The sequence below is a fragment of the Chelonoidis abingdonii genome, chromosome 16, assembly GCF_003597395.2.
Source record: "Chelonoidis abingdonii isolate Lonesome George chromosome 16, CheloAbing_2.0, whole genome shotgun sequence".
In the NCBI taxonomy this organism is placed as follows: Eukaryota; Metazoa; Chordata; order Testudines; family Testudinidae; genus Chelonoidis; species Chelonoidis abingdonii.
The window spans coordinates 22067734-22091613 of record NC_133784.1 but is presented as its reverse complement, the minus strand read 5'-3'; the positions used below and the strand labels follow the sequence as shown (position 1 = coordinate 22091613).

At 54.9% G+C, this 23880-nt stretch overlaps 1 protein-coding gene across 5 annotated transcripts; it reads left to right on the top strand.

The window, feature by feature from the left end:
* Nucleotides 1-903: 903 nt before the first annotated feature.
* On the top strand, nucleotides 904-22579 carry ACY1 (aminoacylase 1). 5 transcript variants are annotated; one of them, XM_032791248.2, is made up of 16 exons: nucleotides 904-1185; nucleotides 1950-2046; nucleotides 5045-5183; nucleotides 8909-8973; nucleotides 12135-12239; nucleotides 13553-13647; nucleotides 14362-14438; nucleotides 15248-15337; nucleotides 15793-15849; nucleotides 16009-16082; nucleotides 16555-16604; nucleotides 17188-17332; nucleotides 17609-17677; nucleotides 17929-18008; nucleotides 18967-19027; nucleotides 19981-22578. In XM_032791248.2, exons 2-16 carry the CDS (start codon nucleotides 2044-2046, stop codon nucleotides 20143-20145), a joined length of 1275 nt encoding a protein of 424 aa, XP_032647139.1. In that variant the 5' UTR covers nucleotides 904-1185; nucleotides 1950-2043; the 3' UTR covers nucleotides 20146-22578. The 5 variants fall into 5 exon arrangements, with proteins under 5 accessions (XP_032647139.1, XP_074929164.1, XP_074929165.1 ...); XM_075073063.1 differs by lacking the exon at nucleotides 1950-2046; XM_075073064.1 differs by lacking the exon at nucleotides 1950-2046 and having other exon boundaries at nucleotides 4865-5183.
* Nucleotides 22580-23880: the final 1301 nt, after the last annotated feature.

The window sequence follows — 23880 nt, the reverse complement described above, 5'->3', positions numbered from 1 at the left end:
GCTCTAGCTATGCTAGGAAAGTGTTAACCATGGATTCCCCACCCTGCTGCCTGGTGCATTCTCAACTGGGGATGAAAACTATTCAGCAGCTAAGGTAGGTGGAGCTAAACTGTTTCATCACCCATTCCTGAGGGTACAGCTCTACCACTTGTACCATGTTGTCAGCCATGGGTCATTTCCTAGTGTAGGCAGGGATGTAGGCATGGAAAGTGGGGCCACATGGGACAGTTTTGCCTTGATTTACAAATGCACAATTTGCTTTTCTCAGTAATTCAGCTGTTCTTAGTGTGCCCAACCTCCTTTGCTGTGTGAAGTTCATGAGCAGGGGAAAGTAGCAAGATCTGTAAAAAGTTGATGAATGAGATTTTAAATGTCTTATGGAATCAAGTCTTGGAGTGTTTCTCGGGTGAGAAGCTTATGCATTAAATAGATGATGCAGCTTTTTGTTGCAATGAGGATTGTGCTGAGTGTGAGGTTTGGTTTCGGTTCCTTAAAAGGACCTAAGCCCCAATCCTGCAAACTCTTAAGTGTGCGAATAACTTTACTCCCATGGGAGCGTTTGCAGGACCTGGCCCAATATTCCATCTGGATTAGGCCTGACATTGCATAATAATTATTTTTAAAAGGTCTGACAAAGCCTCACGTTAACGGACAAGCATTCATGAATTCTTTTCTGTCAAAATTTGATTTAGGTGAAAAAAATCATTGACACCTCTTGTGCTTTTATTTAAAGTCCCAGGTCCTGGATTATCTGAGCATCTCAGCTTTCATTTAAAAAAAAAAACGTGGATGGGGGTTCTAGCCTTCCTGGTTATGGGCAAAAGCTTGCAAATGTGACCTGAGCGCACCCTGAAAGCTCAAAACACCATCAGACAAAAAACAAAACAAAACACCCAAATGTGTTGTTTTAAAAATAAGATTTATTTTTTTCAACCAATCACATGGGTGTTCTGCTAGACTCATGCTTTTTGAATGTTTTGGGTTGGCAATATTGTGTAATCCTTCCACCAGAGATTACAACAGTGTAGGAGGCCAGAAGAATCTGAAAGTGAAACTAGAGCGAAACTAACAAATAGTTAAACTGACAGAGTTCTGTGGGGAACAACTAAAGGTTCTTACATGGTGAAAGAAAAATTGGATTTGAAAAATCTTTTCATTTGGCAGTAATCAAAGATGTTCACAGAGGTAAGACATCTTGTAAGAGTATTTTTAGGCTAGCTGTGCCACACTAAAAATGAGACTCTAACTTTGTAAGATTTTAGGCCCCAGGCCTACAACTGGATGTGCATAGAGGGAATCTTGCAGCTGCCTGGGAGCCCTGTTGAAATCAATGGAGGCCCACAAGAAGTGCAGGGGTCTCTGGTGAGACATCTTGTTGCAGCACTGGGGCCTGGTTTGGCTTGCATAATCTGTTTAAGGCTTCATGTGCTGATTGTTGTTATCATGTGTCTATGTGCAGGGCCCACTGCACCTCAGTCAAGTGGAAGAGCAATTCAAATGTCATTTATTTCCCCTTGTTTTTCATTATAGAAAATTTTTTTTTTAATAAATTAGGCTTTGGTTTCCAGAAACTAAAGCCTGCCTTAAAGCTGAGCAAGGCTGAAGTGGGATTTGTCAGCTTGGATTTATTTTTGCCCAGATGTTTGAGCAGAAAAGTTTCGGGGTGACTGCAAAAAAAGGCTCTGGGGGGAAAATGGTAAATGGGGGAGGGAGGACAGAGGTGGCTGGGTTTGGGCTTGCAAAACCAGCGGCAGGCTGGAACCAGGGCTTTTTTTATTGGCCCCACAGAAGCTCAGTGTGGGTTCAGGGAGAAGGCTCCGGTGTATGGGCCCGTATGACAAACGTGGTGTTTTGGTCTGCCTATAGCATAGAACAGAGTGTGTGGAGAAGAGATGGGGTTAGGCTGTAAATGGTGGGGCAAGGACCTTCTTCTTCTTCTGTTTGTACAGCACTGGCACAAGGGGCTCCTGGCCTGTGCATGGCGCAGCGCTACCTGCGGGACTGGAAATAACGCAAGCTAATACCTCGGCAGCAAGCCTATCAATGGTGCGAGTCTCCTCGCAGACTGGTTCCAGTGGCTGGGTACTGGGTGAGAGCAAAGCGAGAATGGCTCTGCCTTGCAGCACTGATGGAACTGGGGCCCTCAGCTGTGCAGTCGCCTTGGACTTTGGAGTGGAAGGAAAAAGCTGCAGCCTAACTGCTGAGCAGCCTGGGGGGCAGGGTTTGGGGTGCAAGGGCCCGATCCTGCAGGTGCCCCACGGCTGCGTGCGCAGGGGTCCAGCCCCAAGCTTTGCCGGGACCCGGGGGAGTGGGGGAAGGGGGCGGACCTACCCCCCTCTCTGCTGCCCCCGGCGAGAGGCAGCTGCCTGCCGACTGTCCTAGCGCGGGGAGGGGCTGGGGCTGCGGCGGGATTGGCCGGGCGGACTCAGGCTGCGCCCAGCCCCAGTACCAAGGAGCGCAGAGCCGGGGCGGAGCAGGCGGCGGCGGCCGGAGCTGGGGGGCAGCGCAGAGGTAGGGCCCAGGCGGCGGCCGGCCGGGGCGGGGAGCGCACGGGGCAGCCTCCCCTGTTCCCCGCATGTTTACTTGGGGCTGGGCAGCCGAGCTGGAGCCGGGGGCACCCAGGGGCCGCGTAGGGGGCCTGGCACTGCTCTGCCCCCCGCCCTCGAGCGCCCCGGACTCCTCAAGCCGGGCAGTCCCCAAACTCCTGCCCGACGGGCCCCGATCTCCTGAGACCTGCACTTACTCCTGCTCCCAGCGTGCTCCTGCTTCCCAACCCTGCGCACCCCACATACCCCGACCCCTAATGGCCCCCCCAGCCTTAGAGACCTGCACTTCCCCCCACTTCCCCAATCCATGCATGCGCCTACCTCCCATCTCTCACCCCATACACGCTCCTACTCCCATGCACCCCCGAGAACTGCAATTACCCCAACTCCCCACCCTCCCCTAACCCCCCAATCTAGACACCCTCCTACCCCCATCCTACCCACTCCTCTTACTCCTAGCCAGTCTATACTGCCCTCATTCCCACACTTACCCTTACCCCCACGGACCCCTAACATCCATACCTCTTCACCCCCCCACTTCCCCCAGCCCCTGCCTCATACACATGCCTGCTTCCACCCCCTCCCTCATTCCCACTCACCCGGACACCCCACTACAACCTCCCAGCACTGCCATACCCCAGACCTCCTTGTTTAGCTCCCTTTCACCTCTGCTAACCCCGGCAGCCTACTTCTGCCCTTTATTCTCATCTGCAGAAGGGGATACTGAGGCACAGAGAGACTAAGTGGATTGCCATAGTGTCACAGTGGGACAGCTGTGAGTAGAACCCAGGAGTCCTGACTCCCAGTCCGTGTAGTACAGGGGTGGCAAACTATGGCCTGGGGGCTGCATCCAGCCCTCAAGATGTTTTAATCCGGCTCTCGAGTTTCCACCGGGGAGCGGGGTCTGGGGCTTGTTCTGCTCGGGGACTCCAGCATGTTCCCCCTCTGGCTCCTGTGTGTAAGGGCAGCCAGGGGTCTCTGCACACTGCCCCACTCCAAGTGCCCCCCGCCCCCCCCCGCAGCTCACATTGGCCGGGAACTGTGGCCAGTGGGAGTTGCAGGGACAGCGTCTGCGGATGGGGCAGCATGCAGAGCTGCCTAGCTGTGCCTCCACATTGGAGCTGGATGGGAGACATGCTGCTGCTTCTGGGAGCTGCTTGAGGTAAGTGCCTGCCTGGAGCCTGCACCCTTGACTCCCTCCCGCATCCCAACCCCCTGCCCCATCCCTGATCCCCCCTCCTGCCCTCAAATCCCTTGGTCCCAGCCCCAAAGCACTCTCCTGCACCCCTAACCTCTCATCCCCAGCCCTACCCCAGGGCCTGCAGCCCGAGCTGGAGCGCTCACCCCCTTCTGCACCCCAACCCCCAATTTTGTGAGCATTCATGGCCTGCCATACAGTTTCTATTCCCAGATATGGCCCTCGGGCCAAAAAAGTTTGCCCACCCCTGTTGTAGTAGGTTCAGAACATGTTCCCTTGCAATCTGCCATCCCATTTTTCTCATCCCCCTCTACTAGGGTTGCCACCTGACTACAGGTCAAAGTTTTATGCTGTGGCGTTGAGAGCTGCCCTGTCTTCCTGTTGTGTTGGCACACGGGGGGATGACATAATGCATGGTCAGAATAAAGATCCACTGGCCCTAGGAGGCTTGCAGGACATGGGACAGACCTGTGAGAATGGGGATGGGCACCCACTCTCCCCCATGTTGGCATGTGGGGGGTCTGGAGGGGATCGCATGGTGTCCAAAGCTTTTAACTTAGCCGCCTTCCTCTGCAGCATGGGGCTTAGGTCACTGGCGTGTATAAGCTACTGTGAATGGTGGATTCTCTGTCACTTGAAGTCTTTAAATCATGATTTGAGGATGTCAGTAACTCACCCAGAGGTTAAGGGTCTGTTACAGGGGTGAGTGGGTGAGGTTCCCTTCTGGCCTTAAAGTCTGGGTCATTGGGCTGTGGAGTGACGGACCACTCCGTTCTGGGCGGACACCCTTGCCAGTCCCACAAGCAGCTCTAGCATCCTCTGGTCCCTAGCGCTAACTGCCTCCTGCCACAGATCCCATGGCAGCTCCTCCTGGGCACTGTGGCACAATGCTGCCTTCCAAAGCTCCCAGGGTACTTGCTGTCATGAGGAACGATTCTGGATGGGGATTCTGGCTGCTTCCCCCTTTTGGTGGCACCGTGTCTAGCAAGTTAAGCCACTGACATCAGGCAGAGCTTTGGGAGGAACGTGCCTTGGTGTGGATGTGGAGCTGTGGCTTTGGAACGAATCCTGATTGGGGAAGCTTTGAAAGCCTAAGCCAACGTTCCCCTTACATATACAGGTCTAGATTCAGCCCTGCTGCATACAGCTGCTTCATTGGAGATGGTGGAGTCATGCCAGCGGGAGATTTGGCCGGTACATTTGATGACAAAGTCTATTCACAGCTGTGCAGGATGGCGATTTTATCCCTTTCCCTGATGCATCCTCTCTTCTTCCTCACTGGGCCCTGATACCCCAATAGATGGACATCATGTTGCCTGACGGAGGCCCTGAAAGGACAGGGGAGAAGGTCAGAGGCCAGGATCCCGGGGAGCATCCTTCAGTCACACTCTTCCGAGAGTACCTGAGGCTCAAGACGGTCCAGCCCGAGCCCAACTATGGTAAGGAGGCTGGTTCCCTTTCTATTACCAGAGCAAGCTGCTGAGGCAGCATGAGCACTGGGGGAGGGTTACGCCGCCAGCTGGCAAGGGAGATGGCCAGGCAACTGGCTCACTGCTGCGACAGCCAGTGGCAACGTTCTTGACTCACATGCTGGGCACAAAGCTCTCAGCACCCTTCTGGCGCATCGCTGGGCTCTTGTTCCCAGACGCTCTCCTGGAGAAGATGGGACAAGGGTGCCTTCCTGTATTGTCTGCCGAGGAATCCGCTATCATCTGGTAGAACCACTTAGTTCTTAAAACCATCCCCTCCCTGCAAAGACACCTGCTCGTGGGTGGAAGCGAGTTGGTGGGTGTGAGTCCAGAGGAGCCCATGTCACCCAAACCACCCCCACAATATGCTCTGCTTGGCCTCCTCACAACTGGCCAAAGATGGAGTTGGGCCACGGGGGCTGAAGCGTCCTGTTCCACCAGCTCAGGGCTGAGGTCCATGCTCAGTGCAGTGTGAGGGAAGCTGGATAACATTGCTGCTGCCTGTGCTGGGTCTGCCTGGTGCAGAGCCTGAGACCTGCATTGCTGACGGCACGTGAATGCTGAAAATTATTGAGTGTTGAGGGAGGGGGCGAAAACCCGCTTCACCAAAGAACCAAAAATACCGCCCAGATATTCAACCTTAAAAAGAGGACAGCAGTTGAAATGGAGTGGATGGAGCATTGGGGAAGGGGGGGGAGTGGGTGGGGCAATTCACAATGAAATGGTATGCTAATCTCTCTGACGCTGGCAGAAAGTTCCCTGAATCTTGGCAAATGAGTGGCTCCCCTGAGGCGGAAAGAGTCCTAGTGAGACTTGTTAGTGATCGTGCAGCCCAGCCAAGAGGCTTCTCAGCTCATGGTGGCCTCTAGAATGAGAAACTCCCTGGTAATGTGAGATGGGGACTGAAATTCCAGGCTGTGGAACAGCCTTCCTTGAACAGCGCCTTCTGCCCCTGGGATTTGGGAACCTTCTTGCAGGAGCTGCTGCACCACGTGTCTCACCCACGGTTGGGATGATGCTTAGACTGATTCTCTACTGCAGGGGTAGGCAACCTATGACGCGGGTGCCGAAGGCGGCACATGAGCTGATTTTCAGTGGCACTCACACTGCCTGGGTCCTGGCCACCGATCCAGGGGGCTCTGCATTTTAATTTAATTTTAAATGAAGCTTCTTAAACATTTTAAAAACCTTATTTACTTTACATACAATAGTTCAGTTATATATCATAGACTTATAGAAAGAGATCTTCTAAAAATGTTAAAATGTGTTACTGGCATGTGGAACCTTAAATTAGAGTGAATAAATGAAGACTCGGCACAGCACTTCTGAAAGGTAGCCGACCCCTGATCTACTGCGTCACACCTTGTCTTTCATGCCTGGGCAAAGTGGATGAAAAATGCGGCCAGATCAGACCCTCCACCCCTACTAACTCACACTGGTCTGTCTACCTAAGAGGCACTTGGCTGCTCTTTGGACTCAGCTACTGTGCAAAGTCCACATTTTGAAGCTGTCTTCCACGTGGGGCCATATCTCCCCATTGTTCTGAACGTTAATCAATCGCAGAGCAGAGGGATTTGAATCTTGGGTCCAGCAACAGCATCTGCCCAGTCTGCGAGCCAACGGAGTTAAGACAGATGATTTCTTTATAGTGTGGTTTCTCCCTGTTGGAGCTGGCTAGCCAAAGCCAGGCGAAGCTATTTTAGCTGGTGCTGTATTACTACTCATACTGGATGAACTGGGAGCTTTAGTTTCATATTGAGTGAAATATAGTTCTCATTAAACCAGCATGTTGTGGGTTAGTAACTGAGTGTGTGTGTGTGAGATTGTGCATGGGTGTGTCAGAGGAGATGTCTTCCAAGGGTGTGATCCAAAGCTCATTGAAGGATTATTTACCCCTTCTCATAACACAAGAGTTAGGGGTCACAAATAAAATTAAGAGGCAGCGGGTTTGAAACAAACAAAAGGAAGTATCTCATCACACGACTCAGAGTTAAGCTGTGGAACTCTTTGCCAGAGGATGTTTGTAAGGCCAAGACTATAACAGGGTTCAAAAAAGAACTAGATATATTCACATGGAGGCTAGGTCCATCAATGGTCATTAGCCAGGATGGGCAGGAATGGTGTCTAGAGCCTCTGCCAGAAACTGGGAATGAGTGACAGAGGATGGATCACTTGATGTTTACCTGTTCTGGTCATTCCCTCTGGGGCACCTGGCACTGACCACTGTCAGAAGACAGGATACTGGGCTAGATGGACCTTTGGTCTGACCTGGTATAGCCATTCTTATGTTCTTAAACAGATGGAAAGACTCCCATTGACTTCAGTGGCTATTGGATCACTCTTAGTCATAAAGCCAAACTGGGAGCTGATGTAGGGTTCACAGTTCAATTTCTTTACCGAGAGGACATAAAATGGCTCATCCTGGCAGCTCCTTCCACCAGTCCAAATCAGCCTCTTTCTGGCTATTTTCAATTCACTTGTAATTAACTGCCCCGCATCTCCAATACACACACACTCAGTTGGGAATATTAAATAGCTCTTAATTAGGGGACAAATCCTGCAGTCATTACTGATGCAAAAGGCCCATTGACTCAGTGGGCGTTTTCCCTGAGTAAGGACAGAAGGGCTTAATACCCAGATCCTCAAAGGTACTGAACCATAGGCCATGTCAACACTAAAAAGTTGGGTCAACCCAGCTCTCTTGCTCATGGGTGTGAAAAATCCACACCCGTGAGCGACAGTAAAGCCAACCTAAACCACAGTGTAGAGAGTGCTGGGTGGATGGGAGAATTCTGATGTTGACTTAGCTGCCGTGCCTCGGGGAGGCAGAGGAACTACAGTGATGGAGGGCCCCTCCCCTTGTTGTACTGAGGATCTAGTGAAGACACGGGCCTGACCTGCGCTAGAAAATCAGGTCGGCTTAACTATGCCACACAGGGGTGTGAAAAATCCACAGTGCTAGGTCCACAGAAGAATACTTCTGTTGACTTCCCTGTCGCCTCCTGGGGAGGTGGATTTTTACCTTTGCCGAGGGGGCGTATGGGGCGAGGGGAGAAGCGGCAGGGATTAGGGGCCTGACAAAATCCTGAGAACCTGGGGGGATAAGTCTATTAACTATGTTCAACGTCTCTTTAAAGTGGCAGATTATGATTGTACTGCAGTGCAGCACCACCTGAGGCCCAGCCAGAGATCAGGAACTTGTTGTGCTAGGTGTGGTCAGAGCAGAAAACTGAGCCTTGCCATATTCCGTGGCAGATCTCTGAGCCGTGGCAGAGGCTGAGTATGAGTAGATTGTTGATGGTAGGCCTGCTAATACATCCATTCTTGGGGCTTAATGCTGCAGTCGTGTTCTGTTACTGACAGCGCTGTGCTGGGAGTTGTGTGCTCGGCTGTATAGACCTGGCACTTGCCTATCAACCGCATAGACTGCGTGCCACATTATTCACCAGGATGGAGCCTGAGCATGATGACCTTTGTGCAGTCTGCGCTACTGATATTCTTGCAGCATTGCTGCTCCAAAGGGTTCCCCTTTGTGGCAAGGGGCCTCTGGAGATGGGAGGGGCTAGAATGTGGAGACAGCCCTTTCCTAGTGCAGCATGGGGATTCCTGGATGGGAGAGATGCAACAGGTGCAAGGAAACAGCAAGGGGATTCCAGCTGAATGTCTGTAACTTTCCTGCTTTCTCCCTCTCTCAGATGTGGCCGTGCGGTTCCTGGAGCGGATTGCAGCTGAGCTTGGCCTGGGGTGTCAGAAAGTGGAGGTAGGAAAAGTGAACCCACTCACTCCTCTGCCCCCACAGTGAAATTCATTCCCGATCTGTCCAACCTGAAACCACCAGGGGGTGTCTGGGGTGCCCCCCGGTAGGTATCCTCTGTACAGCACAGCTCCAGTCACGGTGTTCCGCCAGCACTGCCAGGTAGCACACCAAGTCCCACCTCAGAGACACTCCCCTTTACAATGTGTCTGGGCTCATTTGCCTCACCAAGCGCTTTTATGTCTGCTTTGCTGCATGACTTAGAAATGTAACGCTTCCCATTCACTGCGGAGCCGTCTTCCTGCCAGAGAGGTCTGGGTTGCTCACCTTATTCTTTTCCAATGCTAAAGAGGCATTGTCAGTGCTATAGCCTGGGATCCTCCCAGTAAACCAGGGAATGACTGAGAAAATCGTTCAGCAGTTCCCATCTAAAAAGAATTGGTGGGTCTCAGCCAAGTTCTCAGTGGATGTGTCCTCATCACCAAATTCAGCCTTGCAATGAGCACTCCTTGGTACCCCTGTGGGCACTGCCAGGGTGGATGTCCCTTGTCCTTGGCGGTCCTTCCAGTTCTGGGCTGAAGGCCATTGGCAGCAGTGTGGAGCTGGCCTGCACTGCTTGTGCCAGACTCATTCTTTGGGTAACCGGAGGACTCGGTCTGCAAATGCGGGTCTTTCATTAGCAATCAATCCCCATAAAAGTGGCTAGAGCAACTTGAGCATGTCACACTGGAATCCATCCCACCTGCACCCATGGAAGAGTCACCCTGGTCATTAGTGTCCTCCAGCGTGGAGTGAATACATGGGTCACCATCAGTAGAGTAGTTGTGGGGGAGCGGCTGCTCCCCCACTGAGCACAAGTGGCGCTGTGTCAATTTCTTGGCACCTTTTTACTCACCTGGGGGAGCAATTTAAAAAAAAAAGGCGCCACCCGCTCCGGGGCTTTTATTTTACACACCTGGCAGCACTCCGGGTTTTTGGCTGCAGGACCTTCACTCGCTCCAGGGCTTTGGTGGCATTTCAGCGGCGGGACCTTCACTTGCTCCGGGTCTTCAGTGGCAGGACCTTCAGTGCCACCAAAGACATCTGGAGCGAGTGAAGGGCCTGTCGTCGAAGACCCGGAGCATCCGGTTGGTGAGTAAAAGTGCTGCAGCGGGTGGCGCCTTTTTTTTTTTATTGTTCCCCCTATTCCCTCTACCTGGCTACGCCACTGGTCACCACTAGGAGCTAAACCTCAGCCTTGCTGGGTAGAGCGAAGCATAGATCCGGCCTAGATACACCGGGGCAGAGTCTGACCTCAGTTACCGCAGTGCAGGTCTGGAGATGGAGTTGCTCCATATTCCACTGGTGAGACCAGCAGTTGGCCCTTTATCTGCTCCGTGGTGCACTCCATCTGCTTCATCCCAACCTGCACTGGCCAGTATAGATGTAAAACAGTATCAATATTAATAATTAGACCTGTGAGTCCTCTCGCCAGCACGCCCTCTGGCCCCTACTCCAGAGATTCACTGTGCTGCATTGGCATGCATGGCACTCTCGCTGGCTCTAGGGGGAGTTCTGGGCAAGAAGAGGCTACCCTCTCGGACCCTTTCTCATGATCCTTGCACTGGGAGTCCAGGATGGGCCAGGGTGCTGTTTGTTTGCTTCCCCCCATTCATAGCAGGAGAGACCCTGCGAAATGTGACGATGCGAGTAGTTGTTTGCCATTGGTGTACAAATCCCGTGCGGTCAGTAATCCCCTGCAGACTTGGCCAGCCCGTTAATCTGCTATTACAGGTTCTTGGTCTATTTTTGAGTCGATCCATCCCGGCTGTATGTGCTGTAATTAGAATGGGACTTAGCAAGGTCACATTCCTCCGAGGAGGCGTGGGGTGACACAACTTTCCCTGCGACTTGTCCCAGCTCATGGGCGCATGAATCCCGACTGGCAGAAACTTGAGTTAGGAAAAATGGGGGGAAGTTCCCTGAAGACAGGATCTCAGTTGTGTGCGTGTTGGCTGGATCTCCTGAGTCATTGGGAGATGCAGAGCGTGCCTGGATTTCAATAGTATTAGTGATTGCTGAGCCCGTATTCTTTCAAGGACTCCTGCCACTGGCATTTGCTGTTGGATTTTTTTTACCGAGATTCCATAACCCTCATCAGTTGTGTCTAGTGTCCTCTGGGGTGGCCCTTGGGGTGGGGAGGATCAATGTTAAAGGCTCCTTGCTTGGGGGATTGGATGGTTCCGGGGGTACGGAGCGTTCCCTGCTCGTTCACCGGCTCCTGTGGTAACACACTGCCCTTCTCTAGCACTTCTCATTCCAGGCACAGCCATCCAGGGTGTTGCTGTCTGGTGACTCTTCAGTGAAATGAAATGGGGGGTCTTGGTGCAGTTCCTAGTGGACCAAGAACTCAGGAGCTCCTTGCTTTTGGGTCACCCTTTGGGGTTCAGCTTATCTTCAGCTTTTGGCGTCCGTGCTCAGGGTGAGGGTTTGCCTCCCTGACCTCCACAGCTATGAGTCCCACACACTGACCCTGCCCCGTGGGAAGAAGTGTGTCCTTTTGATTGGGTGCCTGTTTATCAGCCATTAATCGAGTGACTCCCCTCTGTTCTCAGAATCCCCTTCCAGGTCTTCAAGCTCCCTGTTGCACCATTTGGATATGGCTTTGGAGCCCTCCATAGCTGAGGCATCCTTATGGGAGGAGTTTGCGTTCTGCCTGGGATCTCTCAAGCTCGGAGGGCCCCATCTCTGTCCGAGTGCCTCGCAGTTACTGATGGATTTATTTCTTGCAGCACCCCTCTGAGGCAGGGAGTTGTAATCCTAATAGCACAGATGGGGAACTGAGGCACTGGGGAGATGCAGTGACTTGACCAAGGTAGCTCCGGGAGTCTGTGGCAGAGCTGGGAATTGAGCCCAGGTCTCTTGGTTCCCAGTCCAGTGCCCTGTCTGTGAGACGCTCCTTCCTGCCCTCCTAGAAGTGAGAGGAGTCTCTGGTCCTTTGAAATCTGCTCCCTCCCAGGTGAAACAACCCCTCCCTTTGCAACAACATGTGTGCGAACCCCGCTGCCCATCCTCATCCTCCCCACCCAGGGGCTGCTCCGTCAGCTCCTTCTGTCTGCCCAGCTTCCCCGACCCACAGAGGGTGGAGCATGCCCTTCCGCTGTAACAGACTCCCTTTTGCTTCGCAGGTGTTCCCAGGCCGGGTTGTCACCATCATGACCTGGCAGGGCACAGACCCGCAGCTCCGCTCCATCCTGCTGAACTCGCACACGGATGTGGTGCCGGTTTTTGAGGTGAGAGGCTGTGCGGGGGGGCTCACAGCTGGGATTTGGCTGCTGCCCATGGGTGGGCAGGGGGCGGTTATTTGCCCAGAGGAGAAGTGGAAGTGTTTCTCAGCAGCTCAGGAGGATGCCCAAGGGCACTGCTGGAGGGAAACCTGGGCCATCTCTGCTGAGGACCTGCGGCTGTCAATGCCATCTGCACCCTTTGTTAATGCAAACACAGCGTCACCTACAGGAAAACGTGGGGAACTGCGAGCCTTTGTCAGGGTTGCTGTTGCAGGCGGTGGGGTCTGCCCAGGGAAAACGCCTTCCACTTCCATTTGGGGCTGCCCCTTCCCTCACCGACACTGTGTGCTAATTTTCAAGCTGAGAGGCTGGTTTGGTCCAAGGCCCCATTTAGCCCTTGGCCTCTCTGCTGCGATGGAAAAAGACACCTACTGGGATAGTGCTGCCTTCAGAGCCTGTCACCTTATTCTTTTAAGATTGTCTCCATTCTGCATGGGACTTCCTTGTTTGCTTCTTGCACTGTGGCTATAAAGTTCTGATGCAGGCCCCTTGATCAGATCCCTGGCTTGTCTGGCTGTATTCTCCAGGAGAATACAGCCAGACAAGCTCACCATCCACCACCACAAACTTCAGTTGCTACCTTTTGTTATTCTGGGGTTTACTTACTATGCAGTCCTGTTTTCCTATGGGCTGCATTAAGTTCTCACTGTACTCGATTAGACGTGCACCTGCTCTTTGTAATGAGTGTGTTGGAGTCCAATTTGCCCTGAGAAGCCGCACTGTAGGAGGCCCTGCTTTTTTGTTGAAATTGCCCAGGGTGTTTCCTGTTAACATGGTTGCATGTGTGGGGGTTGGTCTTGTCCGTTACTGCTTTCCTGTCCCTTCAGATCTGGACAGAGGCGTGTTGGCAGCAGTGCATTGGGCAGCTGCAGGGCAGACTTCTCCATACTGTGCCTGTTTTTCCCTTTGGTCTCCAGCACTGTCAGGCTGGCATTAAATCACACTCCCATCCCTTTTGCCCCCTCCCACGCCATCTACCTCCTAATGGCTGAGGTGCCACCTACCACATCAGCCCTGTGTGCTGCTTCATCCCTCCAAACCAGACCTCTCTCCATCTCCCAAACAAGGTGCTGTCCCTTTCTTTTATGGGAATGGGGATCAAGTGCAGGGAGATCAGCTTCCTGTCCTGCTCCTCTCCTCCATGGAAAAGTCAGGGCACCATACTGCGAGCCAGCCAGACTGTGCTCATGCCCTCCGGCAGCGCCCGCTCCCCATGGGGAATCCTGCTATGAGACTCCGTGCTGCTTTCTTCTCTGCAGGAGCACTGGACCCACGACCCTTTTGAAGCCTTTAAGGACTCTCAGGGTAACATCTACGCCCGCGGGGCCCAGGATATGAAGTGTGTCTCCATCCAGTGAGTGTAGCTGGCCTCCTCCATTCTCTGTCTTGTCTTAGTTCACCATTGCCTCTCTGGGGCAATCAAACTGAGCTGAACATCCCCTTCTGCACACAGCTCCATCCCTCTTGACTCATGCTCACTATGAACCCTTGGGCCGGATCCTGATCTTGGTTACACTGGCATAAATCTGGAGAAACTCCCCTGAGATCAGTGGGCAGGTGTTCTGCAATTGTCCCATGCTGGGTGCCTTGCCCCGGCTGTGCAGCCGCTGGACGCAGCTGGAAACAGATGACTGGGCTAGGTAGGCTGGGCCAGTATGGGAATCCCTGCCAACAGCTGTGTGATGAAGTAAACACTGGAGATCCTGAAAGCTCAGCAGATGCCTCTTACCATCGAGGTCTAGTTATTTATATATTGCCCTAGCTTGTATCTGCCTGGACGTATAACTAGCACAGGGCTGGGGGGTTCTGCTCCCTGCATTGGCTGGCCGGGGTGGCCAAAGCCCCGTGACACCTGCCCCCCATTCCTGGACACCCAATATGTTACCTGCTCCACACTAGGCCCCTTAATCTTTGGCTGAGATCAGGTGCGGGAAAACCAAGGGGTGCTAGTGCCGGCTGCAGTCTAAGGGTACAGCTCTCTCCATGCATCTTACGCCTAGCCTGGAGCACTGCCTGAGCTCAAGGTTCTCACAGGTACCAGCTTCCTAACCAGTCTCTCCCTGTTCAGGTACATCGAGGCCATCCGGAGGCTGAAGGCCGAGGGGAAGCGCTTCCCCCGAACAGTTCACATGACATTTGTGCCCGGTAAGTGACTGGCCACTCTCCATGGCCAGCTGGTTGCTAGAATTTGGCTGGAAGGGGTAGGAAGGTGGGGCTAGAGATGGAGCTGCCCTGCTTTTTCCTTAGCTTTGGGACTCCCCTGACCAGCGCGTTCCTGGGAGTGAAACACCCGGAGAAACCAAGCACATCAAGCCTTGAGCATGTTCATGAGTGGGAGTAAAGCACGTTGAGCTCCTGACCTGGAAAGCACTGGCCAGATCCAGGCCCTGATGTGTCCTCCTCACTTGTCGTTCAGCCCTGCTCCGCAAACTTTCTTGCATTTAAGGCAGGCTGGAGTAGGTGACTCTGTGCCAGTCTCTAGGCTGTCATGGGGAGCTCTGGCAAGGCAGCGTGAGAACTCTGGGGAAGGAGGTGGAGAAGAGCAGGGAGCTGTTACATGGGGTAGGTTGGAGAGATTGCAGACCCCAGTTCAGTCCCACCAATGCCTGCTGCATTTGGGAAAGCACTGATGGTGGCCTTTCCTCCCACTGCATCAGCATTACCCCCATCCCTGCTTTCTAAACTCTGACCATGAGCTAGCTGAGTAGTTCCCATGAGCTGGCAGACAGCTGGAAATGCCAGTGTTGGGGAAAACAGCTGCTTTCCCCTGCCTTGCATCGATCGCAAGCTGACTGCTGTGGGAGTTGGACTGGCCAGAAGCTGCCGCGGGTCTTGATCTGCCATGGGGTGCTCTGGCTGTGCCACTAGCTGGGGTGAAAGGGAGGGCTGGGCTCAGCCATGGTGCCCAGCAGAGCTTGGTGGCCACTAACTCTGTGTCCTTCCCCTGAGCACAGACGAAGAGATCGGGGGCGTCAAGGGCATGGAGCTGTTTGTGAAGCGCCCCGAGTTTCAGGCTCTCAACGTTGGCTTCACCCTGGATGAAGGTGCGGCTCCCCGGGTGTGATGGCGGACGAGCCAGTGAGAGGGCTCTGTGCAAGGGGAGGGCAGGCAGGGAGGGACTGAGCTGTGCCCTTTCTGCTGGCCCCTCTGCAGAGATGAGCTTGGCCCCCTGGCCATTAGGTGGTAGATAGGCTGAGACGCATGAAGGGTTGGTGGTGGGGATAAAGGAGGGTCCTTTGTAGGCACATTCCCTCAGCCCAGGGCCCAGCCTCGCACCCTGTCTTGGCAGGTACCTTGTCTCATGGGTGAGGGACGTTGAGCGGCTGAGCCATCTGCACTCATGGCGCCTGATTGGGGCAGGGCTGGGGATCTGGAGATTCTCCCCAGGCCTTAAATGGCAGCCAGCGGCTCCCCTATTGCATTGCCAAGGCAGCAGCTGGCAGTGGCTGCTTGGCTTCCACTCCACCACAGCGACCTGTCTTCTCTGTCCCTTCCCCAGGCCTGGCCAACCCGACAGACGCCTTCACTGTGTTCTACGGGGAGAAGTGCGTCTGGTGTGAGTAGGGTTCAGGACATGTCCCCTCGTTTTGTGTCTGTCTATCTGTGCGTTTCTAACATACCCATCATTGTGGTGTCTGGGTGCCAGGCTCACCCACACTCTCTCTCTCTCCCTCCCCCCTCTTAATACATCTCCCCCTCTCGTCGGCACTTGCAGGGATTAAAGTCAAATGCGAGGGGAACCCAGGCCATGGATCCCAGTTCATTGAGAACACAGCTGCTGAGAAGTTGGTAAGAGAGGTCGCCCTCTTCTGGGGGGTGAGGGGCTTGCGGTGTCACCCACCCTGGCTTCATCCACCTGCCCTCTCAGCAGGAAGGGCAAGTGAGCGTGACAGAGAGTGAGTTGCAGTCCTCTTGCACCAAGGGAGAGACCGTCAGCTTCTCTCCAGCAAGGAATAGTGCAGAGTTCCCGGGTGCAGGGGAGATTCCTGCCATTCCAAGCCCAGCCTCTGCCAGCAGGGGGCGCTATGGGAAGTGGGGCAGGAGCCTTGGCTGTGTGGGGGAGCTCCTGGCTACGTCAGCCCCAGCCTCTCCCAGTCAGAGCATCCCTTGTGGCTCCTGTATGGGAGTTGGTTGGTTTGTTTCTGGGAAGCCCTGGGTGAAGGGCAGAGCTGCTTGCCCTGAGGGTGCAGGTACCTGGGGGAGCCGAGATGTAGCTATAATACGCCGGTCAGGACACTGACACCCCCTGTTCCCACCACAGAACAGAGTGATCACCTCCCTCCTGCAGTTCAGAGAGAGTGAGAAGCAGAGGTAAGAGGCAGTGCTGCATGAAACCTGTGGCTCGTTTGGTCCCCAGGGAGAAGGTGGACATCCTAGCTCCAGAGGATGGGTTAGGGATAGACAAATGGGCCTGGGACTCAAGACTCCTGGGTTCTGTCCTCTGCTCTGCCACAGTCTCCCTCTGTGTCCTGGGACAGGTCATATTACTGCTCTGTGCTGTGCCTCAGTTTTCCCATCTGGGAAATGGTTGTGATTATCCTGACTTGCCTCCTAGAGTGGGTGGGGCGTGAGGGTTAATTCACTGATCTCAGTAGGGTGCTTTGAGATCCGGGCAGAGGACACAAGGAGCGTTGTTGTGAGGGCAGGATCCAGGGCCTGGTTCCACTTGGCAGAGAGCGTGGCTGTCCCAGCGACCCGTGTGTGTCCTCGCACCGTGTGTCAGTGCACATGGATGTCACATTGATGGCCCCAGGCGAGGCAAATCTCTGGACCTAGCTCTGCCCTCCCCTTGGTCAGAGTGCAGAGTTCTTTCCCAGGGGAGTGGTTGGGGGTGAAAGGCTCCAACAGACACAGATCACAGACGCTGGGTGTGACGCCCCCCCCCCCCCCGCAGATTGAAATGTGACGAGCACCTCACCCTGGGTGATGTCACCTCCATCAACATGACCATGCTGAGCGGGGGCGTCTCCTTCAATGTGGTACCCTCGGAGCTGTCTGCCGCCTTCGACATCCGCATCCCGCCCACTGTCAACTTGCAGGTACAGTGCCCATTCTGGCAGGGGTCCCGTTCCCCCAGGGAGGGGGTGGGGTGCACATTCCCCCAGTTTGGGGGAAGATCTTGATCTGCAAGCCATCACCCCAGCAGTGTCCGCCAGAAGTATAGAGCTGATGCTGACTCACTGCTAACATAATGTCCCAGTGACACAAAGGATTCTGGGAGGCATCAGAGAGGCAGAACAAGGGCTGATGGCATGGACCTGAGAGAGGACCCCCCCACTTGCTCATGCCCCGTTGGTTTGCCCCCTCTCCTGCAGGCATTTGAGGAGCAGCTGACAGTCTGGTGCCGGGCAGCTGGAGAGGGTGTCACCTATAAGTTTTACCAGGTACGGCAGGGAACTGAGGAACTGGGCCCGGAGCCTCCCCTTGAAATCTACTTGGGTGTGTATAACTTGGCTGGGCACCTCCATGCCCTTCCTGTGCAGCCCGTCCCAGCTGGACCCTCACCTTCCTGCCCCACGCTGCCCCCAAGCCTCTCGGCTTCCCACCCCCCTTGCTCTGCTGCCACCCCAGCCTCCCCCCTCCACATCCCAGCCTGAGGAAGATTTAACCCTCTCCCCTCTTTCCTTTGGTGTAGAAATACATGGATCAGACAGTGACCTTCACCGAGGAGTCCGACCCATGGTGGAAGGCGTTTAGTGGGGCCTGCAGAGACATGTGAGTACGACTCTCATGCAGAAAAGGACCTGGGGATTAGATTGGATGAGAAGCTAGATAGGAGTCAGCAGTGTGCCCTTGTTGCCAAGAAAGCCAGTGGGATATTGGGCTGTATAGTAGGGGCATTGCCAGCAGATCAAGAGATGTGATCATTCCTCTCTATTCAGCTCTGATGAGGCCACACCTGGAGTATTGCATCCAGTTTTGGGCCCCCCACTACAGAAAGGATGTGGACAAATTGGAGAGTCCAGCAGAGGGCAACGAAAATCATTGGGGGTCTGGGGTACATGACTTATGAGGAGAGGCTGAGGGAACTGGAGTTATTTAGTCTGCAGAAGAGAAGAGTGAAGGGGGATTTGATAGCAGCCTTCAACTACCTGAAGGGGGGTTCCAAAGAGGATGGAGCTCAGCTGTTCTCAGTGGTGGTAGATGACAGAAGAAGCAATGGTCTCAAGCTGCAGTTTAAGGGGTCTAGGTTGGATATTAGGAAACACTATTTCACTAGGAGGGTGGTGAAGCGCTGGAATGAGTTACCTAGGGAGGTGATGGGAATCTCCTTCCTTAGAGGTTTTTAAGGTCAGGCTTGACAAAGCCCTGGCTGGGATCATTTAGTTGGGGTTGGTCCTGCTTTGAGCAGGGGGTTGGACTAGATGACCTCCCGAGGTCCCTTCCAACCCTGATATTCTATGGTTCTGTGACAAATGGCTATCCCCCCAGCCACGCTGCTGGCACAGTGCCGGCAGGCTGGGCTCACCTAAGGGCTTGGAAGCTCTGCAAAAGCGGATGCCTCTCAGCCAGGCCTGGGCTGCAGGGACAAGCTAAACATGGCCCTCCCCAGCTCTGCCACATGGGGGTGCCCTCCGTCCCTGCCTCCCCACCAGGCCCTGGCTCCACGTGGCAGGGGAGAGAATAGCCGCACTGGGGGCATGGCTCACCTGGGCTCTGTCTCTGTTGGCAGGCACATGACATTGAAGCTCGAGATCTTTCCAGCCGCAACTGACAGCCGCTTTATCCGAGCAGTGAGTGCTGGCGCATCCCCCTGGTCTGCCTCCTTCCCTGCCCACTGCCCGTCCTGCAGGTTCTGGCTGGGTCTCCCTGGTTTTTCCATCCCCTCCTCCGGCCTCTTCCCCCTCCCTTTTTCTTGCTCTTGCTCTTGCTCTCTGTCTTAATTTAATTGATGTCTGACTCTGCTCTGTTATCTAGTGGGGATGGCTTTGGCCTGAGAGTCAGGACTTCTGGGTTCTATTCCTGCCCGTGCCACCAATTCCTAGAGCAGGTTACGCCCAGGTGCCTCAGTTTTCCCACCTGTAAAATGGGAACTGACCTGCTGTCAGGAAGTGCTTTGAGAGTCTCCGGCTAGCGCTGCTCTGTAAATGTGCTGTATTATTATCCTTCCCATTGGTTAACTGTATTACAGTAGTGCCTTGTGCCCGGCCCACTACAAACATTGTTTCTTCTTAAGGAAACAGCGTCTTTGGGGGCTTCAGCTAGGACGATCTCAGATATATGGGGGTGGAGGTATTGAGGCAGTGAGGCCGGGAAGGAGCCCAGGGATGGTTGAGGGGAAGCTGCTTTCTCAGCTGTGAGAATGCGGGGTCTGGGTGGTGCCAGCCTGGTAAAAGAGAAGATTGCTGTCCACCTCTGCCCTGCTGCATGACAGCCGCCCGTGCTGGAATGAGCCAGACCTCCCACTGCAGGCTCTGGCACGGTCCACGGCAGTTCAGGCCAGCATGGGACAAGGGCCAGGGACGGTGAAGGGTGGGAATGCAGTAATGCTGGGGCTGGCCAGGAGGGGGCACCACACAGGGTTGAAAGTCAGTGGGGGGTGGGGAAAACACAGTGCGATCTGTTTGCAGGTGGCTCGGTCCAGCTCCACCCCCCACTGGTTCCCCCCTCCTTGGACCCCATGTAGTTTGATGCGGCCGCTAGGCTCTGTGTGGTGGCAGTGACTTTGCCTTTAACTGCTTTGCAGGCTGGTCACCCGGCCCTCGGCTTCTCCCCCATGAACCACACTCCGGTACTGCTGCACGACCACAACGAGTACCTCAACGAGCGGGTTTTCCTGCGGGGCATCGAGATCTACGCCTGCCTCCTCACCTCCTTGGCCAGCGTCCCCCCTCTGCCAGCAGAGGGCTGAGGGGCACAGTGAGGGGTGGGGGATACCAGAGCGAGAGATGGGGAGTGAAAATTCATGGGGGCAGGGGGCATTGGACATCCAGGGGCTGGGGTAAGAAGCAGCTTCTTGGGGGTGGGCAGGACTCCAGGGTTCCTCGGTGGCAGCGCCATGTGCAGAATCACCCTTCTGTGCCAGCCTAGAGGGGCAGGCATTGGTTGTGTCTGAGGGAAGAGGCAGCTTGTGTCTCTGCCTGTGCTCCAGGTCCCCTGAGCCCATTCAAGGGGCCCTGTGGAATTACACCTGGTGTCCAGCTTCCAGCCCATGGCTCTGCAAGCTAAGGGGGAGGCTGCACCTGGGGGCACGACATGCCAGGCTTTCTCCCATTGCTTGCACTGGGGGTGGAGAATACATCTTGAGTGCCCCATGCCACCGCCAGGAATTTACCCCCTCATCACATTGCAGCAGCAGTGCAAGCCCTCCCTTCCCAACAGCGGTAAGCCTGGGTCCTGGGTCTATGCGGGGTGGGGGGAGGGTTGCTCTGTTCATCCCAACCCCTCCAAGGCTCCAGAGCCCCTCTCCCTGCTGCTCCCAGCCCCAGATCTCTGCAGAGCCGCCTCCAGGGATGGGCCAGGGCCATGGGGCACTCCCTGGGCATCCTGCGCCTCCCTTGGGCCCCCTTGGCTCTCCCTGGCTGCCTAGTGGCTCTCCCTGCTCCTGGGGCTAAGCATCACCACTTGCCCCAGGCAGGGCGAGGATCTGGAAGCAGGTGTAGCTGTGGGTGAGTGTAGACATTGAAAGCAGGGTGACCTAGTGGATAAAGCACTGGACTGGGGTTCGGGAGACCTGGGTTCCACTTCTGAATCTAGCCCAGACTCCCTGTGTGACCTTGGGTGAGTCAGCTGAACTCCGTGTGCCTCCATTCCCCAGGTGATCATACCCTCCCCCCGAGCTCCTGGCATGCTGCTCTCAGAGCCTTGGCTGGGCAATGCTTTGTACCTACTGCCTACTCTCATTAAACCACTGGGTGTGGGGGGGTAGCAGGAAAGCAGCTGGGATGGCACCTCCTCCCGAGTGCCCCAGACTGTCACTGCCCAGCAAAGAGGGGTTGGGGCTAAAGCCAATTGCTGCAAAAGCTCCAGGCAGGAATCAACTCTGAGCTGGCAGTGGCAGGTCTGTCTCAACAGGGATCGGTATTTCCCAGCCATACTGGGGCTAGCAGCAGGGCCATGGGGGGAAGGGGTGCCCAAGTCCCCTGTCTGTGTGACCATGCTATGAATTTTCATTCCCTGGGGCAGGAAAGCAGCTGGGATGGCACTTCCTCCTGAGTGCCCCAGACTGTCACTGCCCAGCAAGGAGGGTTTAATTGCTGTCTTAATGAATCACACTGCATTGATGAATGCAAATCAGAGCACAGTGCCTGGCTGGGTTGCTGTGTGTGGCACCCTGGAGTCCCAGGCCGGAGGACTGGCCCCATCTTGGGGAATGGAGAAGTGTCTTCTAGCACATCAGAAAGCCTCAGTGGGGACTTGTTCCAGATCCCCATTCCCCAGCTCCAGCTCTCTGGCTGCAGCCCCATTCAGGGCTCCCCAGAGGATTCAGGGGGCCTGGGGCAAAACAGGGGAGCTGTGGCGCTTGTACTCACCCAGCGGCAGTCCAGGTTTCTGGCGGCATTTTGGCGGCAGGGGGCCCTTCAGTCGCTCCGCGTCTTCGGCAGCACTGAAGCGCCCCCTGCTGCCAAAGACCTGGACCGCCGCCAGGCCAGGGCTCGTAGGGCATTTCGGCAGTGGGGGGCCCTTCAGTTGCTCCGTGTCTTTGGTAGCACTGAAGGGCCCTGCCACTGAAATGCCGCCAAAGATCCGGCCCACCACTCGGCCAGGGCTTGCAGGGCCCCTGTGGGGCCCAGGGCCTGGGACAAATTGTCCCACGGGCCCCCCGCTCTGGGCAGCCCTGGCCTCATCACCCAGGCAGGAGCTTGCTGCGGTCGGGGGCTGGTGGCTACCAGCAGGGGATTGATGCTTAGGGACAATGTGCTGCCATTGCCCACCTACCTGCAGCACCCTGTTGCCCCTCTGTGAGCCAGTCATGGAGCAAGAGAAACCCTGATGCACCAGGCCAGGCCTCTGCCTGGTGGATGACTGGGCATAGGGAGGTTGACATCCTGTTGGGGGATGGGACAGATTCCAAGGAGCAGGCAGCCAGTCGACTGCCCAGTGGTTACGGTGGGCTGACGCTGAGCAGCTCCTTTGTGGGGTCTGGGGAAAGTGGTGGGCCTGCACAGGTTGTTCCTCATCTGTGGGGTGGGGGGTGCCCACCCGAGCTCCCCCACCCCAGCCTTAACTCCAGTTGTTTGAGCTGCGGGATCAGGTCCAGTTCTTTACTGACCTTGTGCCAAAGCTGCCAGCTGTTGGTGTGTGACTAATTAAAGCTGTTTGATTGGAAAGAACAGCCAAGGGTGTGGTAACTCCTGGGCTGGCCTCTCCCCATCTGTCTGTCTGATCTTGAAATCCATCCCCAATGCGCTCTTTCCCCATTACATCAGCCTCCCAAATGGTTGCTCTGGGGTCAACTTCATGCCTTGTTGCACCATAAGAATTGCTACAACTGGGGACGTCATTGGGTCAGTGTCTTCCCCCACTGCCCTGAACTGTCCCATCCTGAGATCACGTCTTTTCCACTGCTCCGTGCTGGGTGACTTGGAGGCTCCAGCTCTTCAGTGCTCTACCCAAGGCTAAGGATTTCTTCCTGACCCCTTTGTGTCCTGGAGCTTCAGCATGAAATGCTCTGAGTGTTACTGGATGTGCCATTCTGACAAGTACCAGACCCTTTGCTAACACTTCCTGAGATGCATGAGCCTCAAGTTAGGCAGCTAAATCCCTGGGGCAGTGCAGCAAGCAGGTTATTTAGGTGCCTAAATACAGCTGGAGGGAGAGAACATGAGACACTTAAATTTGGGGATTTGGCTAGGTGGAAGTGGGGGCCTGAGCACACCAAGTCATTACCTGAGCAGCTTGTGGGCAGCAAGACTAGACCTCTCAGCTTTGGACCCCCAAGCCGAGCTTGAGCTAGAGGAGAAATGATGTGGCATTACCAGCTCCAGAGCTTTTACACTTGTCATACAAAGTGTCTAAACCTTGTCTGGGTGTCTGTGTCCTGTAGAGGGCAGCAGTGCAGCTTAGGGCACTAACACAGCACTAGCCCCAAGCTGCTGGATCAGTTTGTATTTCAGGCTGACAACCCCTGAACTTGGCAGGCTCCCCCTGGACTAAAGCTCCAGAATGAATCCTGCAAGAGCAACCATTTGCAGAGTGCTGCTTCTCCTGTATCTTTGTGTGTAGGGGCTTTATTGTTGTTCCTGGAGCTTTGGCCTACACGGCCCCATTAGCCAGCTCAGCCCATGGGCTGACAGTGGCGGTGGCGTTGTGCCACCAGCTGGTGCTGAGCCACTGTCCCTTTGGCCTGGAGTGTGGAGTCCCTGAAATAGGGACAGCGTAGGGGATTGGAAAGGAGTGCCAGACCCTTCCCTGCAGGAGCGTCTCTGAGCAGGTGGAGTGCTCCGTTGTGTCTAACAGCTCTGCCCCCTGTGCCTCTGGGAGCAGCAGAGCCAGAGCCCATGGCCTGCAGGGTGCATGAGGGCTGCGGAGCCAAAACAGGGAGGGCTGTGGGGAGAGCTGGATTCACTCCTACAGCACCAGCCACCTGGCCTAAGTCATGGCTGCAGAATTTGAGCAGCTGGCAATGCTGTGTAAGAGGCAGGGA